The following is a 23856-nucleotide window of genomic DNA, read 5'->3' as shown; positions in this document are numbered from 1 at the left end:
TGGTCTCATCTCTCCAGGCAGAGGAGAACAGAAGCTCCATCTCCACACATGCTGCAGATGGCTTTTCCAGTCTACCTAAATCATTACCAGCTAGAAGCAGCGGTCATTGGGACTTGGACATGAGCTACAAAGTATAGAATTGTGACAATTCCAGTGCCATGTGGACTTTTCTTGGATGTGGACTTTTCCTGGACTCCTGCTCCTTGTGACAACTCCTAACAGACTGAACTGGGGTTGGGTTGCATTTTTCAGGGATTTGGCATGGTGATGGTGCCAACTTGGACTTGTTGAACATGTTAAGGACACTACTCTTTTATGGTTTGTTGCTGTATTGGCCAAGAGTTTGCTTAAAGGCTTTAATCACTGTAAAAAAAAATAGAATGGGTAAAGAAGATGTGGCACATATACACCATGGTATACTATTCAGTCATAAGAAACGATGACATCGGATCATTTACAACAAAATGGTGGGATCTTGATAACATTATTTGGAGTGAAATAAGTAAATCAGAAAAAAAACAAGAACTGCAGGATTCCATACATTGGTGGGACATAAAAACGAGACTAAGCCTGACCAGGTGGTGGCGCAGTGGATAGAGCATTGGACTGGGATGCGGAAGACCCAGGTTTGAGACCCTGAGGTTACCAGCTTGAGCGCGGGCTCATCTGGTTTGAGCAAAAGCTCACCAGCGTGAACTCAAGGTCGCTAGCTCCAGCAAGGGGTTACTTGGTCTACTGAAGGCCCGCGGTCAAGGCACATATGAGAAAGCAATCAATGAACAACTAAGGTGTTGCAACATGCAATGAAAAACTAATGATTGATGCTTCTCATCTCTCTCCGTTCCTGTCCATCTGTCCCTGTCTATCCCTCTCTGACTCAATCTCTGTCTCTGTAAAAAAAAAACAAAAAACAAGCCTGACCAGGCGGTGGCACAGTGGATAGAGCATTGAAGTGGGATGCAGAGGACCCAGGTTCAAAACCCCGAGGTCGCCAGCTTGAGCGCGGGCTCATCTGGTTTGAGCAAAAGCCCACCAGCTTGAACCCAAGGTCACTGGCTCCAGCAAGAGGTTGCTCGGTCTGCTGAAGGCCTGCGGTCAAGGCACATATGAGAGGGCAATCAATGAGCAACTAAGATGTTGCAACACGCAAAAAACAAACAAACAAAGAAAAAAAAACCCCGAATGATTGATGCTTCTCATCTCTCTCCGTTCCTGTTTGTCTGTCCCTATCCCTCTCTCTGACTCACTGTCTCTGTAAAATATAAATAAATAAATAAAGTTAAAAAAAATAAAATAAAAACAAACAAAAAAAAAACAAGACTAAGAGACATGGACAAGAGTGTGGTGGTTACAGGGGGTGGGGGGAGGGAAGGAGGGAGAGGTGAAGGGGGAGGGGATGGGGTACAAAGAAAACTAGATAGAGGGTGAGGAAGGACAATCTGACTTTGGGTGATGGGTATGAAACAGAATTGAATGATAAGATAACCTGGACATGTTTTCTTTGAATATATGTATCCTGATTTATTGATGTCACCCCATTAAAATTAATAAAAATTTATTTATATAAAAAAAAAGATCAACTGCTGTCCTCCACTACCCTGCCACAATTAAATTAGTACCAACACAATCCAAATAAATTCAGAGTACTCAGCTATAAAGTGGTCAAGCTGTTGGGAACCGAAAAATAAACAGGGTATTTTGCAGTTTGTATAAATTTGGGACAGAAATGTTGGGCCCAACCCCCCCATCTCACCTGCCTAATTAAGTTAACAAAGGGCTGTGCTTCAATACTCAATCTGCCCACCCATGTTCCCCAGAAGGGGTGGAAGCTAGTTTCTTATTGGTGTGAAGTTAGATTGACTAGTTTGGTGGGGATTGTCTTTGAGTTGCCTTGGAAACTTAATTGAATTGCTAATGGCCCACGTTTGGCCAGGAATAAAGACAGATGTCTTTCTGGGGGCAGCCATGTTTGGCAGCTTGATACAGTAGTGACTATTGGCCATGGCATCCTCCTGAACCCATCCAGTATGTATATATCTTTAAGTCTCTGTCTATCTTTAATTCAATTTCATACCTTTTCCTGCTCAGGATCCTGGAATAAGAGTCGTCGCGGCTGGCCTGTGACAGTAATTAGCTAATCTGAAAGGAGCTTATATTAAAATGTTTAGATTACTATCAAAATACAGCAACAATGTTTCTGACACAACCCCATCCAGTAACTGCCATTAGTGCTTTGTTAGTGCATTTTCATTTTCTTCCCTAATTTTAAAGGTATTATCTGGAAGTATTAACTGACAAGGATTTGGGTGGCTAAGAGTATGCTCTTGTGTGGTGCTTTGACAGTCTTAGGTTTCATTTCTTTAACTCTGCCAGTAAGTCTCGTTTCAGGGCTTGCAACAGATGACCAACCGCAAAATGTTTGATGTCACAAGCCAAGAAGTCCTGGCAAACTTCCATAAAAGACCATCCTGTATCCAGCAGCCAATTGGATGATGTCCACGACCCTTCCTACCCCCCTCCCCAAAACCCTTAAAGCCCGGTCCTGTCTGTGCCTGGCATGACTCTCCCTTATGAGTCAGCCCAGCAGGGTTCCTTTCTTCCTTTCAATAAAGTCTGTTATACTGGTCTTTTCAGACTCCGATGGATTCTAACATTTGGTGCCGAAACCTGGAACAGGGTACCAGACGCCTGAACGATCCCCTTCACCAGCCAAACTTACTACCAGGGAAGCAGTGGGCAGCGGCAGCTCATCCCAGGCTTACTCCTTGATTCTGTTTGGCTGTGTGAACATAGGTTGGCTGGCTACCCGACCCTGTCTCGAACCCCTCTGAACCAGAAGTAAGGAATTTCTGCTCTTTCCCAATCTCCAGTAGGCTCCTCTCCTTCCCTCACCCTCACTCTACTCTCTGAGGTTCACAGTTTGGGAGGTTTCTACTCCGAGCAGTCTGCTTCTACGGACTTCCTCGAAAGTCTAGGTGCCTAGCCAGGTTGCTTTCCACTACTCTGGAACTGAGGTCTCCGGTGACGATCGGTTTCCTCACGTCCCACACTCTACTCTACTCAGAATAATTGAAAGAGTTTGAGGATGCTCTTTTCTTTCTTTATTCTCAGCCTAACATGGGCTCCTCTCAATCTCAGGCCTCAGAGACTACTCCTTCAGGACTACTCTTTCGGGATGCCTCTTAAAAAAAATCTCGTCAAACTTGGCCACTCGGACTGCGTGGCCTAAGTATAAACACTACTTTCAATTGCAGTACACTCAAAAATCTCAATAATTTCTGCCATAGGACTGGGAAGGCCTCAGAAATTCTTTATGTGCAGGCTTTCTTCTACCCTTGCTCCCATCCCTGTTCTACACGCAGGCCGTTTTTGGCCAGAGAAACCTCACCTAAAACCTCTGCTCCTAATCTTTCCTTCTTCACGGACTCCCAACTCTCTCCCCCTCCTGCCTGACTCCCAGGGGTGCCCCTCTCTCGGGACCCCTCTCTGGTCCCTCTGCAGACCTCTTCTGCTTGAATCTCTTCCCTCTAGAAAGCCCCCTCCCTTTGCAAATCCTGTTTCTCACTCACTTGCAAATGCCTTCCTCTTCTTCCACCCCCCTCCCCCCTCACAGGCTGCAACTCTGCCTTTCTCTTCTCCGTCCACTCCCACCTCCTTAGAGGCTGCGGCAGCGGTGCTTTTCTCCTCTCTGCCCCAACCCCCTCCCCATAGGCTCTGCCTTTCTTCTCCTGGCCCCAACCTTCTCCTCACAGGCTCTGCCTCTCTCTTCTTCGACCCCTCCTCCCTCCTTACAGACTGTGACTGTGCTTCCAATCCCCCTTATCCCTTCCCTTCTCCTCACAGGCTCTAATCTTTTTAACTGCTCTGACCACGTGGCGCCACCACAAGCACTTCAACCTCCTCCTGCAGATTCTGACCCTCCTTCCTTCCATCCAGCTGTTCACGCCATCCATCCGTCTGCTTCCTCTCTTCCTCCCCTCTATGCTGACAACTTCCTGCCATCTTGAGAAGCTTAAAAAGGCAGAGTTATCTATTAAGCCACCTCTTAAATCAAGGTTTACTCATCCCCATGGACCCTCCCTGCAATATCCCCATCCTTCCTGTTCAAAAACCTTCAGGGGCTTATTGCCTCGTACAAGACTTACACCTAATAATGAGATGGTAATTCTCCTCCATGCAGTAGTCCCTAATCCCTACAGGTTACTGTCACACATTCGCCCAAACACCACTCACTTCATGGTCCTAGACCTCAAGAATACCTTCTTTACCATTCCTCTGCACTCTTACTTTCTGTTTGCCTTTACTTGGACTGACCCAGACACTAATGCAGCCCAGCAACTTACGAGTACTGTCTCACCCCAGGAGTTCAAAAACAGCCCACACCTGTTTGGGCAGGCACTAGCTCAGGATTTAGCAGCATACAATCTTAAAACTAGTACTCTCTTATAATATGTAAATAACTTACTCCTCTGCAGCCCCTCCCTGCCTGCCTCAAGGAGACACACCACCACCCTTCTTAACTTCCTCACTATGAAGTGATATCGTGTCTTCTCTGCCAAGGCTCAACTTCATTCTCAGTCCATAGTCTATCTGGGCATTGCTTTAACCCCCACCACCTGAAGTCTCACCCTAGATCAAACTCAGACCCTCCACAGTCTCCAACCACCTACCACCGCAAATCAAATCCTTTCTTTCCTTAGTCTAATAAGCTTCTTTAGACACTGGATTCCCAATTTTGCTCTTAGTCAAGTCCCTCAGTGAGATCTTCTGAACATGGCTTTTAAGGTCTATAATGGCCAAGGGAGTAACAGAAAAGGCAAATAAGGCCCAAAAGAGGTCAGGAAATACCAGCTTTTGGCATACACTCTTAAAGGCTCTAGCACCCTAAAAGGGCTTCATAGGATTCCATCAAGGCCCTGCTTCAAGAGTGGAAAGAAAGGTCATTGAACTGAAGCCTATGAGGCTTCTCGGCCCCACCAAGGGACACATCTTTGCTGTGGAAAGAGGGACATGAGAAGGTAAGCTGCCCCCTTGCTCCATGGAGGGAAGGTTCAGTCTCTTCTAGCCCTGCTCCAGCTACCTGTGACCTGACCTTGCCCAGCATGCTGGGAATTGCCACTGAAGGTCCAAGGACATCGTTCACAAGCCTAGGGTATTTCTTCCAAGTAGCAGATAAACTGATTTCATTTCTTGTAAACACAAGGGCCATCTACTATGCCTTGCCTAAATATTTGAGTTTTATTTATCCTTCAAAGATCTCTACTGTGGGTATTTACAGTCTGATTTTGTTGCTTTATTTAATGTATAGAATCTCCTTTATTCCTCGTCTCAATGTCCCATGCCTATTGTAGGCTGGGACCTCCTGCTAATTCCAGCTAGAAGCAGTGGTCACTAGGACTTAAACTCTAGCTGCAAAGTGTAGAAATGTGACCACAACTCCAATGCCTTGTGGACTTTCCTGAATATGTGTAACTCCTGTTCTTTAGGACATTTCTCAAACTTAGTGAAATTACGTTAACATGTTAAGAAATTGCTTGCCCATTCTAGTATTAATTAGAAGCTAATTTGAAGTTACATTGTGCAGACAGGTACCAAAAGGTCCAGACAAATAAATTACACAAATCAAACAGTAAAAGAAATGTAACCACCCTTTCCCTAAGTACTTGCAGGATTTAAGGTTACTCAGCAAATTGTTCAAAGACTGTCCAAGAGGCACTTGCAGCAGTACATCACCCAAGGACTGACTTTCACATGGACAGGTCCACACACCATGATTCTAACAACTCCCACTGCTGCTAACGTAGAAAAATGGCATGCCTCACTCCAACCACAAACCGGAAGCTGGTTGGTCTATGTATGGCAAATATATGAAGAAACTAAGGACTCTTTTAATCAGACTTTGGGAAGAGGGAAACTAGGGTAAAAAGAAAGTCAACTTAATTGTCACAAAGGTTAAAGATTTTTAAACCAAGAGTTCTGACTAGAAAGAAATTGTATGGTTTTGATAATAGAAGGTATAAGGTATGGAAATACTTTTGAAAGAAAAAGGAAAAAGCAAGTTTTTATGAAAGCTAATTATTTCTGGATAATAAGGTGCATGAAAGTTGAAGGTTTATGTATGTTGTAGAAGGTTTGTGAAGGTTGTAGGAGGTTTGTTCAGAAAAAAAAAGAATTTGAACAGTCAAAAAACTGGTTTTTGAAGAATGTTTAATTAGTCACCCTAGCTAACAATCTTCTACTCTCCCCACTTATTAGGGCAGATATTTCCTCCACCCTGACCATCTGGATCTCAGAAACAGAGAAACAAAATCAACCCCTTGTCCTTCTATTCTCTATTCACCTCTCAGTTTGCCTCACCCAATCAGGGGCTTTCTACTTGTGTGGGACCAACACCTATATGTGTCTCCCTACTAATTGGATAGAAACCTGTACCCTAATCTATCTCACTCCAAATATCAATCTAATCCCACCCCATGAGCCTCTTTCAATTCCTAGTATACTACCCATCAATCTAAGGACCAAATGAGCTATACAGGTAATTCCTCTTCTTGTTGATTAAAAAATTTCTATAAAAATAGGTCTAGGGGCAGAGGGACTGGCCACTTCCCTGTCTTATTCCCACTCTCTCTCTCTCTCTCTCTCTCTCTCTCTGAAGCCCAGTGAATTCATAAAAAATAAACTGAGTCATGGAATCAGTGGTTTCGCACAAATTGGGTGTCTTGACTATTGCCTTTCATTGGTCCACTCACTCTCCTATTTATTTTTCTAACTTTTAGACCCTGCCTCTTACATTTATTCACTAGTTTCTTACAGAACCGCATGCAGACCTTCACCAATCAGAAAATTGGAAAAATCTACCTAACCCTACACACCAACCCTGAAACCTGCCCTCATGAAACAGAAAAATCTGAAACCCTATAAATACACCCCCTACCTGACAAGAAGCCATCACTGCATCTCTCTACCCCTTACTGGAGAAATCCTTAGAGAGGCCATAACCCCTCATCGCCCCTACTCAACAGGAAGAAGTTACAGAAGATAATGACCTCCTTTTTTTTAATATATGACATATCAAATAGTCGGGAATCTTAGGTTTCATTTCTTTAACCCTGCCAGTAAGTCTCATTTCAGGGCATGCAGCAGATGACCAACCACAAAGGAATGTCTGACGTCACAAGCCAAGAAGTCCTGGCAAACTTCCATAAAAGACCATCCTGTATCCAGCATCCAATTGGATGATGCCCATGACCCTTCCTACCCCCCTCCCCCAAACCCTTAAAGCCCAGTCTTGTCTGTGCCTGGCATGACTCTCCCTTATGAGTCAGCCCGGCAGGGTTCCTTTCTTCTTTTCAATAAAGCCTGTTACACTGGTCTTTTCAGACTCCAAAGGATTCTAACAGACAGGACATACTGCAGATAGGAAAGTTAAGTAAGAAATATAATTCTTAGAACATTGCATACTATAATTAATATACACTGGTATGCCTGGGACAGGCCCAGCAATGTCCATTGTCCCGGTGTCCCATCTGGTTCAACGTCCGTCACAGTTTTTTCATTTTAATGAAGTATTTTTGTCAATAGCTACATTAAACTGAACCAGAAACGATTTGGTAGAGCTCCACATTGTATGCTAGGATCCTTCCACGGTCTTTCCTAACAGCGTGATAGGTGTGTACAATGACATCAGCCATGCCCACTCAAAAGACAAGACCATATCAGCTGTTGGAACAAGTGAATCAGTCTCCAGAATTGTTCATGAGGAAAAAAGGAATAAAATAGGCCTCCCAGGGCAGCTACTGCCTCAAGGCTGAGAAGACAATGAAAGACAATGAAAAGACTAAAGACTCTTCTCCCCTCCCCCTCCCCCACTCCAGCCCCCCCTCACTCCCCCACAGGCTAAGATTTAGACCTCTTTGAAGAGAGCATGTCTGGCAGAAGAACCTGAAGCCAGCCACCAGACAGTGAAAGTAAGCAGTCAGAGCTGAGCAATAGAAGCCAGCTGACTGGGGGGAAGCGGGCGGGAGCTGGTCTGTAGACCCCAAATGCCAGAGGTCTTCTCATTTAGGATTAGGTAGCTATTTCTACATCTATTTATATGACTATATAACTTTTCTCCTTTGCTCTATAAAAAAAAAAATGACATTAATCTTATTGTGTTTTATCAACTGTGTATTCCTGGGATAAACTCAACTTATTATTTCTGTTTTATCAAGGCTGTTCTAGCTGTATATAATGAAATAAGAGAGATTTTCCTCCTTTTTCATCCCCTGCCTATTTGGGTAATATTGGAATGATTTATGCCTTGAATGCCACATATAGTTATCCACTGCTTGGCATCTGGACCCAGTTTCCATCGGACTGCAAAGCCTCCCCTGTTAAGCCAGATTCAAAACAATCCCAGTAAATGAATAAAAAACAGCATTCACAAAGTTGTTGGGACTTACCTGGTGATTTCATTCTCCTTTCCTCAGACTATGCATCAAAGCTGCAGAAAGAATAATGTGAAGTAAAGGACTTTATCGATGATAAAGCTATTTTTCTTAATTTTTTTTTTCAGTGAGAGGAGGAGAGGCAGAGACAGAGTCCCATATGTACCCTGACCAAGATCCACCTGGTGACCCCATCTAGGGTCAATGCTCTGCCCATCAAGGGACGATGCTTGCTACCAAGCTATTTTTAGTGCCTGAGGCAGAGGCTCCATGTAGCCAACCTCAGTGCCCAGGACTGATGTGTTCCAATCAATTGAGCCATGACTGTGGGAGGGGAAGAGAGAGAGACAGGTGGAGAAGTAGGTGGGCGCTTCTCCTGTGTGCCGTGACCAGGAATCAAACCCAGGACATCCACACGCCAGGCCAATGCTCTACACTGAGCCAACTGGCAAGGGCCAATGATAAAGCTATTGAAGTGCATCCCAGATCAGGTATCTTACTCCTGGGGTCTGGCTACTATCTACCTGGCCACTGTCAGCTACCTGGCCAAGTTCAGAGAAGGCCATCCAGACCAGAACTGTGCTTGTACTTATTGCTTAAACCTGAGTAGTTTCAAAGACTGAATTGATATAAGAACATGTAAGAAAGGTGGATGAAATGAGAGAAATGTGAGACAGGAAAAAACCTTGGCTGGTATATATGATGGCTAAGAGAACATCCCCAACAAAACATTAGCAAGCTGAATTCAAAAACGCACTAAAACAATCATATGTCGACCTGGAAATGCTGAGGTCACCAGTTTGAAACCCTGGGCCTGCCTGGTCAAGGCACATATGGGAGTTGAAGCTTCCAGCTCCCTCCCCCCCTTCTGTCTCTCCTCTCCTCTCTGTCTCTTCCTCTCCTCTCTAAAATAAATAAATAGAAATTAAAAAAAAAACAAACAATCATATGTCATGATAAAGTGAGATTCATTCCAGAGATTTCACATCTACAAATCAATCAACATGATACAACACACTCACAAAATAAAGGATGAAAATCATATGATAATCTTAATAGATGCAGAAAAAGCACTTAAACTAAATTCAACCACCATTCATGACAAAAATGTTCAAAAAGTAGGAACTTACTTCAACATAATAAAAACCATATATGACAAGCCCACACCTAACATTATACACAGCTTTTTTTCTACCATTAAGAACATAGTTTAGGAAGTCCTAGCCAGAGGAATTAGGCAAAAAACAAACAAACAAAAAATCCAAGTCAAAAAGAAGTAAAATTGTCTCTGCTTGCAGAAAATCCTGAGGACTTCACCAATAACTATTACAACTAATAAACAAATTCAGCAAAGTTGCAGGATACAAAATCAATACACAAAATCCTGTCATATTTCTGTATTCATTACAAATGATCAGAAAGAGAAATTAAAAAAGCAATATCATTTACAAGTGCATCAAAAAGAAAAAAATACATAGGAGTAAATTTAACCAGGAAGTGGAAGACCTGTACTCTGAAAACTATTAAGCCATTGATGAAAAAAAAAATGAATAAGATACATAAATGAAAAGATATTCCATGACCATGGATTGGAAGAATTAATAATGTTAAAATACCCATACTACCCAAAGCAATCTAGATATTCAATGCAATTCCTATCAAAATTCCTCTGGCATATCTTATAGAAATAGAACAAACAATCCTAAGGTTTGTATAAAACCACAAAAGACCCTGAATAGTCCATCTTCAGAAGAACAGAGCTGGAGTCATCACACTGATTTCAAACTATATCACAAAGCTACAACAAAACAGTATGGTATTTGGCATTAAAAACAGACACATATATCAGTGGATAAAAATAGAGAGCCTGGAAATAAACCCATGTATATGTGGTCAATTAATTTATAACAGAGGGGCCAAGAATATGGAATAGGAAAAGGATAGTCTCTTCATTAAATGGTGTTGGGAAGACTGGATGGCCATGAGCAAAAGAATCAAACCAAAACACTGTCTTACACCAAACACAAAAAATTAACTAAAAATGGAATAAAGATTTAAAGATTTGAAGCCATAAAATTTGTAGAAGAAAACAAAGGCAGTAAGCTCCTGGACTTCAGTGTTGGCAGTGAATTTTTGGACTTGACACCAAAAGAAAGGCAACAAAACCAAAATAAACAAATGCAAATACATCCAATTAAAAAGTTTCCACACAGCAAGCCTGACCAGGTGATAACGCAGTGGATAGAGCATCAGACTGGGATGTGGAGAACCCAGGTTCGAGACCTGAGACCCCAAGGTTGTCAGCTTGAGTGTGGGCTCATCTGGTTTGAGCAAGGCTCACCAGCTTGAGCCCAAGGTCGCTGGCTCCAGCAAGGGGTTACTCGGTCTGCTGTAGCTTCCCGGTCAAGGCACATATGAGAAATCAATCAATAAACAACTAAGGAGCTACAACGAAGAATTCATGTTTCTCATCTCTCTCCCTTCCTGTGTGTCTGACCCTATCTGTCCCTCTGACTCTCTCTGTCTGCCACACACAGAAAAAAAGTTTCCACATAGCAAAATGAAAAGGCAAACTATGGGTTTTACTAAAATTGTGTATTGAGTGATAACTCTTCAAAGGCATTGTAACAGAGGGCTAAAGTGAAACAACTCAATGGAACCCAGGGTGTCTCTTAAAGCAGAATGTGTGTTTATTCTATGTCCATTATAATTTTTTTCACAACCAAGTTCTGACCGGTATTATAGGTCTATAACAGAACCACTGGCATGTACTTTTATAGCTTATTCCTGGTGTGCCCGAAAGTTCTGATCCAAGAAAAGGAAAGATAGACACCCTGAGACCTGAATGCTTAAAGACTATTGCACAACACGCAGCAAATATGCTTAGTGCTGAGCAGAGAGTGGGTGGGAAACAAGCCAGACCTCATAATCCTTTCCTCTTCTCATCCCATTCATAATATAAATGTTTCCTCAGTCCCAGTCACTCCCCACAACTAAGTTGCAGGCTTGACTGAAGCCGGGGGAATTGCACCAGCAACAGAATGAAAATGTGCATCACATCCGCTAAGTTAGAGGGAGCCCAGGCTCCTGATGACTGCCAGTACATCATTGGGGGAGTCCTTGCGGCTGCCCCTGGAACACAGTACTGCTCTCCCACTTGAACCTCACACATCAATTGGCTCCTGTATCACTGAGCACAGTGGTCATGATTCCAGCAAATAATACAAGTGTCTGCAGAAACCTTAGCAGCCCCCTTTTTTCTACTACTTGGAGTAAAAGAGAAAATCATCTGGTGCGTACTCATGAAGTAGTCTTAAATTACATTATTGTGAATGGGCCTGTCTATCGCTAGCTCCTGTAGCAATTTAACCCTTTAACTAGTGAGTTTTTTTCATGCTCGCTGACCCCTGGAAGTGAGTTTTTTCAAAAAATGGAATTAGTTCCAGTTCTAGTTTTATTAATTTAAAATCATGTTTGTTTGATAACCAATTTATGGAAACAAGAAGAACATTTGCCTTTTTAAAATGTTGTTTTACACATTTTAAAAATAAATCGATCATACTCTGGATGGTCAGGAGGTACGAGGACATACATGAACATTCGTACTACTCAAAGGATTAAATTAACATTTTCAGGGAAAGAGATGGCTGTGCGTGTGAACAGGTACGTGATCACAGATTATGAGTGCAAACTACAATAAAAGCAGAAACAAATGTGGAAAATGGGACTGATTTCCCGGGATCCTAAGTGAATGGCTCTCCCTGCCCCTGCAAAAAAAACTGTTTTGTTTTTGTTTGTTTTAGCAAGAGAGAGAGAAACAGACAGATAGGCAGGCAGGCAGGCAGACAGCAAGGGAGATGAGAAGCATCAATTCTTCATTGCAGCATCTTAGTTGTTCATTGATTGTTTTCTCATACGTGCCTTGACCTGGGGGCTACAGCCAAGTCAGTGACCCCTTGTTCAAACCAGCGACCATTGGGTCATGCTCAAGCTTATGACCCTGTGCTCAAGTCGGTGAGCCCACACTAAAGCTGGATGAGCCCACGCTCATGCCAGGGACCTCAGGGTTTCAAACTTGGATCCTTAGCATCTTAGGCCAACGCTCTACCACTGCACCACCACCTGGTCATGCTGCACTGGCTTCTGGAGAGCTTGCAACAAGATTTGGAACAGAGCTCCTTGCTGAGGTTCTGAGACCTGCTTCCCACAGTTCTTCAATCTGTTTCAGCTGTTATCTCACTAACAGTGCCAATGTGTAGTGAAGAGAGAGGAGTAGCACTGATTACCCTAGCAGCTGGCTGTGGGCACAGCACTCTGACTAAAGGGCAGACCTGAGGCCTCGCATGGGTGTGAGGATGGAGGGGACACCTTTCAGAGCAGGTGTAGGGCATGTGCTAAACCACTAGTGCGGCTACTGCCCATGTGACCATAGGCCCCACCCCCAAATGGCAATTTCAGATCCTAGAAAACAACACTGTGAACAAACATATACACAAGGAGCTCTGAATGTGGAATTTCAAAATTAGGCCCTTTATTTTTTAACTGTTACCAAAGGTCACTTAGGATTTCAGGCACATTGCGAAGCGTTGGGAGGAAAAGCAGGCCAGAAGACAGGTGAAGGGCTATGAGCTGTGCTGCCCACTCCCTCAAGGGGAGGAGACTCGGCCACAGAACAGAATGGCTTTGGTCTTGCTGTGCTGGATGAAGAAAAGGAAGGGGTGGTCAGCGCAGAACCTGGCGGTGAGTCTGGCACACCGAAGCATCATGATGGCGGCAGTGGCGGCCGCAGCTTCCGTGCCTTCCTCGTTGACCTCCACAAAGGCCTTGTGCAGAACCTTGGACAGAAAGAGACCTCCCCTGGATGACATTCCAGAAAAGTCTGCCCTGTTCTGCTCAAAGGCATCAGTCATGCCCAGAGCACGAAGGACATCCTCCATGTCATAATCCTCCTCCAGTTTAAATCTAGGAAGGGATACTTCCACCTCCTCTTCATCCATCATGTCTGGTCTTGTCCATTCTTTGAATTTTTCATAAGTTAGTGCTTTTTCCACCTGGAAGAGGAGGGTTAAAGATTTTATCATCTTTTTTTTTTTTTTTTAAGAGAAGGGAAGATAGACAGATTCCTGCATGCACCCCAACCAGGATCCACCTGGCAAGCCCTGTCTGGGGCCAATGCTCTGCCCATCTGGAGCCATGCTCACAACCGAGCTATTTTAGCCCCTGAGGTTGAGGCTCCAAGGAGCCATCCTAAGTGCCTGGGGAAGATATGTTCAAATCATTCAAGCTGTGGCTGCAGAAGGGAAAGAGAGAGAGAGAGAGAGAGAGAGAGAGAGAGAGAGAGAAGGGAGAGGGGAGGGGCAGAGAAGCAGATGGTCATCTCTCCTGTGTGCCTTGTCCGTAATCAAACCTGGGACTTCCACATGCTGGGTCTATGCTCTACCGCTAAGCCAACCGGCCAGGGCTATACTTTACTGCCCACTAGAACCTATGCCATGATGCGACTGCTCTATGCCGTGCGGTGTGAGACAGCAATGACGGGGAAGTTATGTTGTCACTAGAAACATTCACAGGGAAGATGCAGAGGACCGCTAAGCACAAATGCAGAGAGGATTCCCTAGCCATCACAGCACAACTATTACTCAGCACTCAGTACCGTTTCCAAGTCAATGTTTTCATCAGGAAGCATGATGATCATGTTTAGTTCTTTGCCAACATAAGGCAGCACCAGAATTTTGGTGAATATTTCTCCTACATAGGTCGTATTAAAGGTAGATTTCTTAAACATCATTTGAACAGGTTTCTTCTCATTCTAGAAGAAAAAATGATAAACATTAAATTGAAACAAGACTCAGTTAACACACTGGACAAATCAACAGAGCTGGGCCACTCTGGGCCCCTAGAAATACTTTGTTTGCTTCCAGAACACGACCTCAGTCCCTTCTTTTGAGGGCTTAAATTCACAGCCTCAACCTCCAGATACTGGGGTACCCAGGGCTCAATGCTTTTCCCTTGGTGATGTCATTCAGTCTTGTGATTTTAACTAAAATTTACAAATTTATATTTCTAGCTGGGACCTCTCCCTTGTACTCAAGATTCATATATTATACTGCCCCCTTGACACCTGCACTTGAACATAAAAGAAACCCCCACTGTCATATGTCACAAGTCCCTCTCAGGTCTGCTCTATCTATAATTTTCCCCATCTCAGTTGATTTTGGCACCATCCATCTCATTGTCAAAAACCCGAGACTCCCTTATCTCCTGTCTTTTATACCACACATCTGACTCATCAGCAAATAAATAATCTTGGCTCTACATTTAAAATATAACAAGAATCCAACTTGTATTTTCTACTTCTACCGCCATCAGCCTAGACCTGGTCACTGGGATGACTTCCTACAGACCCTTTCCCCTTGTGACTTTTCTCTGTCCAGCAGCCAGAGGGAACCGTTAAATCAAATCATATGTCAGATCACATCACTCTTTGGCCTAACACCTTTCCATGGCTCACCCTGTACTCTGAGGGAGCAAAAACTGAAGTCCTTAAAGCAACCTGTCATGGTGACAGGAGCTTGCTCCCCCATGCCCTCTGCTCCCTCTCCCTTCCCCCATATGCTACAGTCACAGGGCCCCTCAATGGTTCTGTGGGCAAAGCAGGCCCAGTAAAATCATCCCCAAGCCTGGAGAGCACACCCCCTTGAACACAGCGACTGTTTTCAAGAATCTCCTATATTATTGCAAAATATTCACCTTGCTGACTTTAAATGGTCTTTCCTTGGTCAGTTCTTTCTTAAACTGATTATCCCAGTTTCCTTTGAAGTAGATGGCATTCACGAGAACCAGACAAGTAAGGGAATTAATTGAATTTGGAGACAGCAGCTCTGTAATTTTACCTGAAAAGAATTAAAGAACCAGTTAGCTAAGAGTGTCCTGATGCATGTTTTGGGGATAATATCCAGATAAGGAATCTCCTTGCATAGACAGATAAAGGAGTTTACTGTCCCAAAACTATAACCATGTACGGGATACTGGTCTTTAAAACAATAGCAGCAAAAACAAAACAAAACAACAAAAACCAAACTTAAAATATAGTGGTCCCTCATCTAGAGCAGAGGTTAGGTTCCAGAACCCCCTATGATAGGCGAAAGTCAGCAAAGTAGCAACCTTATATTTATTTTATTATTTATATATATTTTAAGGCTTTATAAACCCTCCTCACAATCTTTTTTTTTTAAACAGAGACAGAGAGAGTCAGAGAGAGGGATAGATAGGGACAGACAGACAGGAACAGAGATGAGAAACATCAATCATCAGGGGTTTTTTGGGAACACCTTAGTTGTTCATTGACTACTTTCTCATATGTGCCTTGACCACGGGTGTTCAGCAGACCAAGTAACCCCTTGCTCAAGCCAGTGACCTTGGGTCCAAGCTGTTGAACTTTGCTCAAACCAGATGAACCCATGCTCAAGCTGGTGACCTCGGGATCTCGAACCTGGGTCTTCCACATCCCAGTCTGATGCTCTATCCACTGCACCACCACCTGGTCAGGCCCCACACTCTTATAAACCTTTCCCACACTGTTATTAACTTTTACCACACTCTATTATAAACACTTCCTATGCTTTTAAACATTTTCTGCACTCTTAAATCTACGTAATTTTAACATATAAAATTCTATACAGGTACTCACCAGTGAATATACAATAATATTCTTTTAATGTTTTAATTTATATTTTATATTGTTTTAAATCTTTTAGGCTAGAAAATGTTTATTTTACCACAAAGAATAATTAAAATAATAAATATATAGGAAGGAAAATGATGATGGAGTAGGCAGACATTACAACTCTCACCTCCAAAAACCAAAGTGGATTACAACTTAACTTAGGAACAATCATCTTGAAAAACCAACTTTGGACTAAACTAAGAGGAATCTATAACCAAGCATCACTGAAGGAACCACATTGAGACTGGTAGGAAAGGCGGAGACGTGGAAAGAGCTGCCCCGCTCCCAGGAGTGAGAGGCAGCCAGAAGGGTCTCTTACTGCGGGGTGGGTTTCCCAGAGAGTTGTGGGCCCTCAGCCATAGTATCGGAATCCCAGCCTGGAGCCTTAGAGACTAGAGGAGGCATACGAACAGTATTTAGCTGAAAGAAGAGCTGGGTTACTGTTTGCGAGAGGGAGACAGAACTCTCAAACCCAGGCTCTGTCTTAAGGGGACCACGCAGAAAACCTGGTTCACAGCCACTTACCTGGGGCTCCGGGAGTGGGGAGCGTGGAGAGGACCGGAGTTGCAAGAGGAGAGTGTAGTCTCAGGGACACAGGGAGAGACTGTGGGGGACAGCGACCCTGACCCCTGTACTGTATCACTCCCCAAACCTAAAGTGATCATTCTTCCTGGGAGAACCAAGTCAACAAAGGGAAGCAATTGCTCCACCCAACAGAGGCTCTCTTGCTCCAGTTAGTGCAGAGAGACACTTAGAAGCAGGGGGTGCATCAGGGACACAGGATTTGAGTGCCGAGGTCTGCGCTACACTGCCCCCCCCCAACCTGCTGAGTACCCTCTGAAGTGGAGGAGGACTGGGCTGCAAAACTCTGCGGGACAAGGCATCCCCTGCGCCCGCACTGAGCGGATCCCAGCATGTGAGGCATCTCGAGCACCCATTGAAGGTGGAGTCTCGCAAGGGGTGCTGCAGTCCCACAGGGGGCGGAGCCAGGCAGCCCACTCTGCCACATCGAGGGGCAGAGCCTGGAGAGGCAGCCTGTGCCGCCACATTGAGGGGCGGAACCTGGAGAGGCGGCCTGTGCATTGGGAGGGCGGAGCCCAGTGGCCCCCGCTGCAAAGGAGAGAGGTGGGTAGAGCCTGAAGAGGCATCCTTCACACCAGTAGGGGGGTGGAGCCCAGAGAGGCAGGGAGTCCCACACACCTGCAAAGCAGCTGGAGCTGTGGCCTGCCAGCCCACGCTGGGGCCTGAGTGTCTGAGCAGGCAGAGGCAGAGAGGGGCTGGCAGAAAGACCTCACTTCAGGAATAGAGAGGCCACACACACTGCCCAGAGTGGATAAAAGCCAGCCTAGGAGTGCAGCTTACAGTTACAATGACATCAGAGCCCAGCAGAGGCAGACACAAATTTTGGATCACCTGTACCTCCAAGAAGGTTGCCAAGGGCCAGTCAGAAGCAGTGACTCCCACTACTCTGTGCCAGGTTCCAGCCAGGGAGGTCCAGGGCTGGTATATACAGCGGCCAGATACAGAGAGCATCAGCTCAGGCCCTAACAACCATAATTAGAGTGGTATCTTAAGGAAAGGCTCCTCACATCTGACCCAGCTAAGGCATTGAAAACAGTGTCACAAACAGAAAAAGAGCAGTAGCAGCAGATTAGTACACAGCAGATAACAAATAACAGGAGAGGCCAACCCAAGAAGATTTAGAAGCAACACAACTGAAAGCTGAAAGCAGACAACACCAACCTATACTCAGCTAGCTACACAAACAACACATCCAAAGGAGCAGTCTATACAGAGACAAAATGGGAAGACAGAAAAGTGCAATTCAAATGAATCAACAAGAGAAATCCTCAGAAAAAGAACGGAATGAAATGGAAATAACCTAGATACCGGATGCAGAGTTTAGAATAATGATTGTTAGGATCCTCAAGGATCTTAGAGCAACAATAGATGGACAAAATGAGCTCCTAAACAAAAAGACAGCTGACATCAAAAAGGACACTAAAATCATAAAATAGAATCAGACAGAAATGACAAACACAATATCAGAAATAAAGACTAAACTAGAAGGAATAAAAAGCAGACTGGATGAAGCAGAAGACTGAATCAGCAATTTAGAGGACAAGATAAGTGAAAGCACGAAAGCAGAACAAGAAAAAGAAAAGAGGATCAAAAAGTCTGAGGAAACTCTAAGAGAGCTCTGTGACAACATGAAGAGAACATTCACATCACAGAGGTTCCTGAAGGAGAAGAGAAAGAACAAGGGATAGAGAACCTGATTGGAGAAATCATAGCTGAAAACTTCCCTAAATTGATGCAGGAAAAAGTCACAGAAGGCCAAGAAATTCAGAGAATCCCAATAAAGAGGAACCCAAAGAGACCTACACCAAAATACATAATTAAAATACCAAAGCTAAGAGATAAAGAAAGAATACAAAAAGCTGCAAGAGAAAAGCAGTCAATCACCTACAAAGGAGCCCTCATAAAAATGACATCTGGCCTGACCAGGTGGTGGCGCAGTGGATAGAGCGTCGGACTGGGATGCGGAAGGACCCAGGTTCGAGACCCCGAGGTCGCCAGCTTGAGCGCGGGCTCATCTGGCTTGAGCAAAGAGCTCACCAGCTTGGACCCAAGGTCGCTGGCTCCAGCAGGGGGTTATTCGGTCTGCTGAAGGCCCGTGGTCAAGGCACATGTGAGAAAGCAATCAATGAACAACTAAGAAGTCGCAATGCGCAACGAGAAACTGATGATTGATGCTTCTCATCTCTCTCCGTTCCTGTCTGTCTGTCCCTGTCTATCTCTGCCTCTGTAAAAAAAAAAAAAAAAAAATGACATCTGACTTCTCAACGGAAACACTTGAGGCCAGAAGAAAATGGCAAGACATATTCAAAGTAATGCAGAACAAGAACCTACAACCAAGACTACTTTATCCAGCAAGGCTATCATTTAAAATTGAAGGAGAAATAAAAAGCTCCCCAGAAAAAAAAAACAACTCAAGGAATTCATTACAACCAAACCAATGCTGCAAGAAATGTTAAGGGGCCTGTTGTAAACAGATCAAAGGGGGGAATAACTAGTAAAAGAGGAATGTAGATTTAAATAAAATGGCAATAAACAACTACATATCAATAATAACCTTAAATATAAATGAACTAAATGTTCCAATCAAAAGACATAGGGTAGCTACGTGGATAAGAAAACAGGACCTGTACATATGCTGCCTACAGGAGATCCACCTCATAACAAAAGATACACATAGACTGAAAGCAAAGAGATAAAAATATATTTCATGCAAATGGAAATGAAAAAAAAGCTAAGGTAGCAATACTTATATCTGACAAAACAGACTTTAAAACAAAGTTTATAGTAAGGGATAAAGAAGGTCACTAAATAATGCTAAAAGGAGCAATCCAACAGGAAAATATAACCATTATAAATATCTATGCATCTAATATAGGAAACACCTAAATATATAAAGCAGATTTTGATGGACATAAAGGACGAGATCATCAGCAATACTATAACTGTAGGGGATTTCAATACCCTACTAACAGCACTGGATAGATCTTCAAGAAAGAAAATTAACAAAGAAACAGAAGACTTAAAGGACAAACTAGATCAGGGTTTGGGAACCTTTTTGGCTGAGAGAGCCATGAACGCCACATATTTTAAAATGTAATTCCATGAGAGCCATACAACAACCCGTGTACATTATGCATTATCCAATAAAAATTTTGTGTTGTCCCAAGGACAGCTGTGATTGGCTCCAGCCACCAGCAACCATGAGCATTAGCGGCAGGAAATAGATTGTAATACATGAGAATGTTTTACATTTTTAACGTTATTGTTTTTTATTAAAGATTTGTCTGCAAGCCAGATGCAGCCATCAAAAGAGCAACATCTGGCTCAGGCCATAGGTTCCTGACCCCTGGTCTAGATCAACTGGATTTAATAGATATCTTCAGAACCTTTCACCCTAAAGCAGAATATACATTCTTTTCAAGTGCTCATAGTACATTCTCTAGGATAGACCACATGTTAGAACACAAAATGAGTTTCGATAAATTTAAGAAGACTGCAATCATATCAAGCATCTTCTTGGATCACAATGGCATGAAACTAGAAATCAAATACAATAGAAAAACTGAAAAACATTCAAACACTCGGAAACTAAATAGCATGTTATTAAATAATGAATGGGTTAACAATGAGATCAAGGAAGAAATCAAAAGTTTTTTTGAAACAAATGAAAATGAACATACAACAACTCAAAATTTATGGGACACAGCAAAAGCAGTCCTGAGGGGGGAGCTCACTGCATTACAGGCATACCTTAAGAAGCTAGAAAAAGCTCAAATAAACAATTTAACCCTGGATCTAAAAGAACTAGAAAAAGAACAACAAGTAAAGCCCAGAGGAAGTAGAAGGAAGAAAATACTAAAGATCAGAGCGGAAATAAACGACATAGAGGCTAAAAAACAATACAGAGGATCAATGGAACCAAGAGCTGGTTCTTTGAAAAGGTAAACAAGATTGATGAACCTTTAACCAGACTCACCAAGAAAAAAAGGACTCAAATAAATAAAATTAGAAATGAGAGTGAAGAAGCAACAACTGACACAGCAGAAATACAAAGGATTGTAAGAAAATACGATGAAGAACTATATGCCAAAAATTAGACAACCTAGGTGAAATGGACAAATTCCTTGAAACATATGATCTTTCAAAAATCAATCTGGAAGAATCAGAAAACCTAAACAGACCAATTACAACAAATGCAAAACAAAACAAAACAAAAACAAACCCAAAAGCCCCGGGCTTCACAGGCGAATTCTACCAAATATTCAAAGAGAACTAACTCCTATCCTTCTCAAGCTATTTCAAAAAATTCAAGAGGAGGGAAGACTTCCAAGCTCGTTTTACAAGGCCAGCATAATTCTGATTCCAAAACCAGGCAAAGACAACACAAAGAAAGAAAACTACAGGCCAATTTCCTGATAAATTTAAATGCTAAAATTCTCAACAAAATATTAGCAAACTGTATCCAGCAATACATGAAAAAAATCATATATCATGATCAAGTGGGATTTATTCTGGGATGCAAGGCTGGTACAATATTTGCAAATCAATCAATGTGATTCATCACATAAACAAAAGGAAGGAGAAAAATCACATGATTATATCAATAGATGCAGAAAAAGCATCCATTTATGATAAAAATTCTCAGCAAAGTGGGAATACAGAGAACATGCCTCAACATGATAAAAGCCATCTATGACAAACCCACAGCCAACATCATACTCAATGGGCAAAAATTAAAAGCAATCCCCTTAAGATCAAGAACAAGGCAGGGGTGCCCCCTTTCACCACTCTTATTCAACATAGTCCTGGAAGTCCTAGCCACAGCAACCAGACAAGAAGAAATAAAAGGCATTCAAGTTGGAAAAGAAGAAGTAAAACTATCATTATTTGCTAATGATATGATATTGTACGTAGAAAACCCTAAAGTCTCAGTCAAAAAACTACTGGACCTGATAAATAAATTCAGCAAGGTGGCAGGATATAAAATTAATACTCAGAAATCAGAGGCATTTTTATACACCAATGATGAACTGTCTGAAAGAGAAATTAAGAAAACAATACCCTTCACTATTACAACAAAAAAAATAAAGTACCTAGGAGTAAATTTAACCAAAGAGGTTAAAGACTTGTACTCAGAAAATTATAAAACATTGATAAAAGAAATCAAGAAAGATACAAATAAGTGAAAGCATACATCATGTTCATGGATAGGAGAAATAAACACCATTAAAATGTCTATATTACTCAAAGCAATTTATAAATTCAACGCAATTCCCATTAAAATACCAATGACAGATATAGAACAAATATTTCAAAAATTTATATGAAACCAAAAGAGAACACGAATAGCCTCAGCAATCTTGAAAAAGAAGAATAAAGTGGGAGGTATCACACTTCCTGATATCAAGTGATACTACAAGGCCATTGTACTCAAAACAGCTTGTTACTGGCATAAGAACAGGCATATAGATCAATGGAACAGAACAGAAAACCCAGAAATAAACCCTTACCTTTATGGACATTTGATATTTGACAAAGAAGGTAAGAGCATACAATGGAGTAAAGACAGTCTCTTAAATAAATGGTGCTGAGAAAACTGAACAGCTACCTGCAAAAAAATAAAACTAGACCACCAACTTACACCATTCACAAAAATAAACTCAAAATGAATAAAAGACTTATATGTAAGTCATGAAACCATAAGCATCTTAGAAGAAAACATAGGCAGTAAGCTCGCCAGCATCTCTTGCAGCAATATATTGCTGATTTATCTCCATGGGCAAGTGAAATAAAGGACAGGATGAACAAATGGGACTATATCAAACTAAAAAGCTTTTGCACAGCTGAAGACAATATGAACAAAATAAAAAGACAAACCACACAATGGGAGAACATATTTGACAATACATCTGATAAGGGGTTAATAACCAAATTTTTTTTTTTTTGTATTTTTCTGAAGCTGGAAACAGGGAGGCAGTCAGAGAGACTCCCGCATGCGCCCGACTGGGATCCACCCAGCATGCCCACCAGGGGGCGATGCTCTGCCCATCCGGGGAGATCCGGGGCGTTGCTCTGTCGTGACCAGAGCCACTCTGGTGCCTGGGGCAGAGGCCAAGGAGCCATCCCTAGCGCCCGGGCCATCTTTGCTCCAATGGAGCCTCGGCTGCGGGAGGGGAAGAGAGAGACAGAGAGGAAGGAGAGGGGGAGGGGTGGAGAAGCAGATGGGCGCCTCTCCTGTGTGCCCTGGCCCAGAATCGAACCCAGGACTCCTGCATGCCAGGCCAACGCTGTACCACTGAGCCAACCGGCCAGGGCCTAATAACCAAAATTTATAAAGAACTTGTAAAACTCAACACCAGGAAGATAAACAATCCAATCAAAAAATGGGGAAAATAAATGAACAGACACTTCTCCAAAGAGGACATATAGATGGCCAATAGGCAGATGAAAAAATGTTCAACAGCACTAATTATTAGAGAAATGCAAATTAAAACCACAATGAGATATCACCTCACACAAGTCAGAATGGCGCTAATTAACAAAACAACACAGAATAAGTGCTGGAGAGGATGTGGAGAAAGGGGAACCCTCCTGCACTGCTGGTAGGAAATGCAGACTGGTGCAGCCACTGTGGAAAACAGTATGGAGATTCCTCAAAAAAATTAAAAATCAAACTGCCTTTTGACCCAGTCACCCCACTTTTAGGAATATATCCTAGAACACTACATCACTGATTCAAAAGAAGAAATGCATCCACATGTTCATGTCCGCATTGTTTGCAATAGCCAAGATTTGGAAACAGCCCAAGTGTGTGTCAGTGGATGAGTAGATTAAAAAGCTGTAGTACATATACACAGTGGAATACTATGCGGCCATGAAAAAGGAGATCTTACCTTTTGCGACAACATGGATGGACCTGGAAACTATTATTTTAAATGAAGTAAGCCAGGCAGAGAAAGAAAAAAATTGTATGACCTCACTCATTTGAGGAATCCAATGAACAATGTGAACTGAGGAACAGAATAGAGGCAGAGGAGGGATCAAAGGGATCAGAGGGAAAGTGGACAGAGGGAGAGGGGATGAGAGGATGGGATCAGAGAAAGAAAAGAGATTGGTGAA

The 23856-nt window shown here is 42.8% G+C and overlaps 1 protein-coding gene across 7 annotated transcripts in view; it reads right to left on the bottom strand.

The window, feature by feature from the left end:
• Nucleotides 1–12938: 12938 nt before the first annotated feature.
• The window catches only part of LOC136330915 (serpin B6-like), an 81341-nt gene continuing 70423 nt past the window's right edge, over nucleotides 12939–23856 (bottom strand). For all 7 annotated transcript variants that reach the window (XM_066268517.1, XM_066268513.1, XM_066268515.1 and 4 more), the window contains exons 5-7: nucleotides 15180–15322; nucleotides 14083–14238; nucleotides 12939–13480 (exon numbers count right to left, since the gene is read on the bottom strand). In XM_066268517.1, the coding sequence (XP_066124614.1) occupies nucleotides 13076–13480; nucleotides 14083–14238; nucleotides 15180–15322 (704 nt within the window). In that variant the 3' untranslated portion in view covers nucleotides 12939–13075. The remainder of the gene's footprint in view (nucleotides 13481–14082; nucleotides 14239–15179; nucleotides 15323–23856) is intronic.

The sequence above is a fragment of the Saccopteryx bilineata genome, chromosome 3 (genome assembly GCF_036850765.1).
Source record: "Saccopteryx bilineata isolate mSacBil1 chromosome 3, mSacBil1_pri_phased_curated, whole genome shotgun sequence".
Taxonomy (NCBI): Eukaryota; Metazoa; Chordata; class Mammalia; order Chiroptera; family Emballonuridae; genus Saccopteryx; species Saccopteryx bilineata.
The sequence above is the reverse complement of the archived record's forward strand: the minus strand, read 5'-3'. Positions and strand labels throughout refer to the sequence as shown.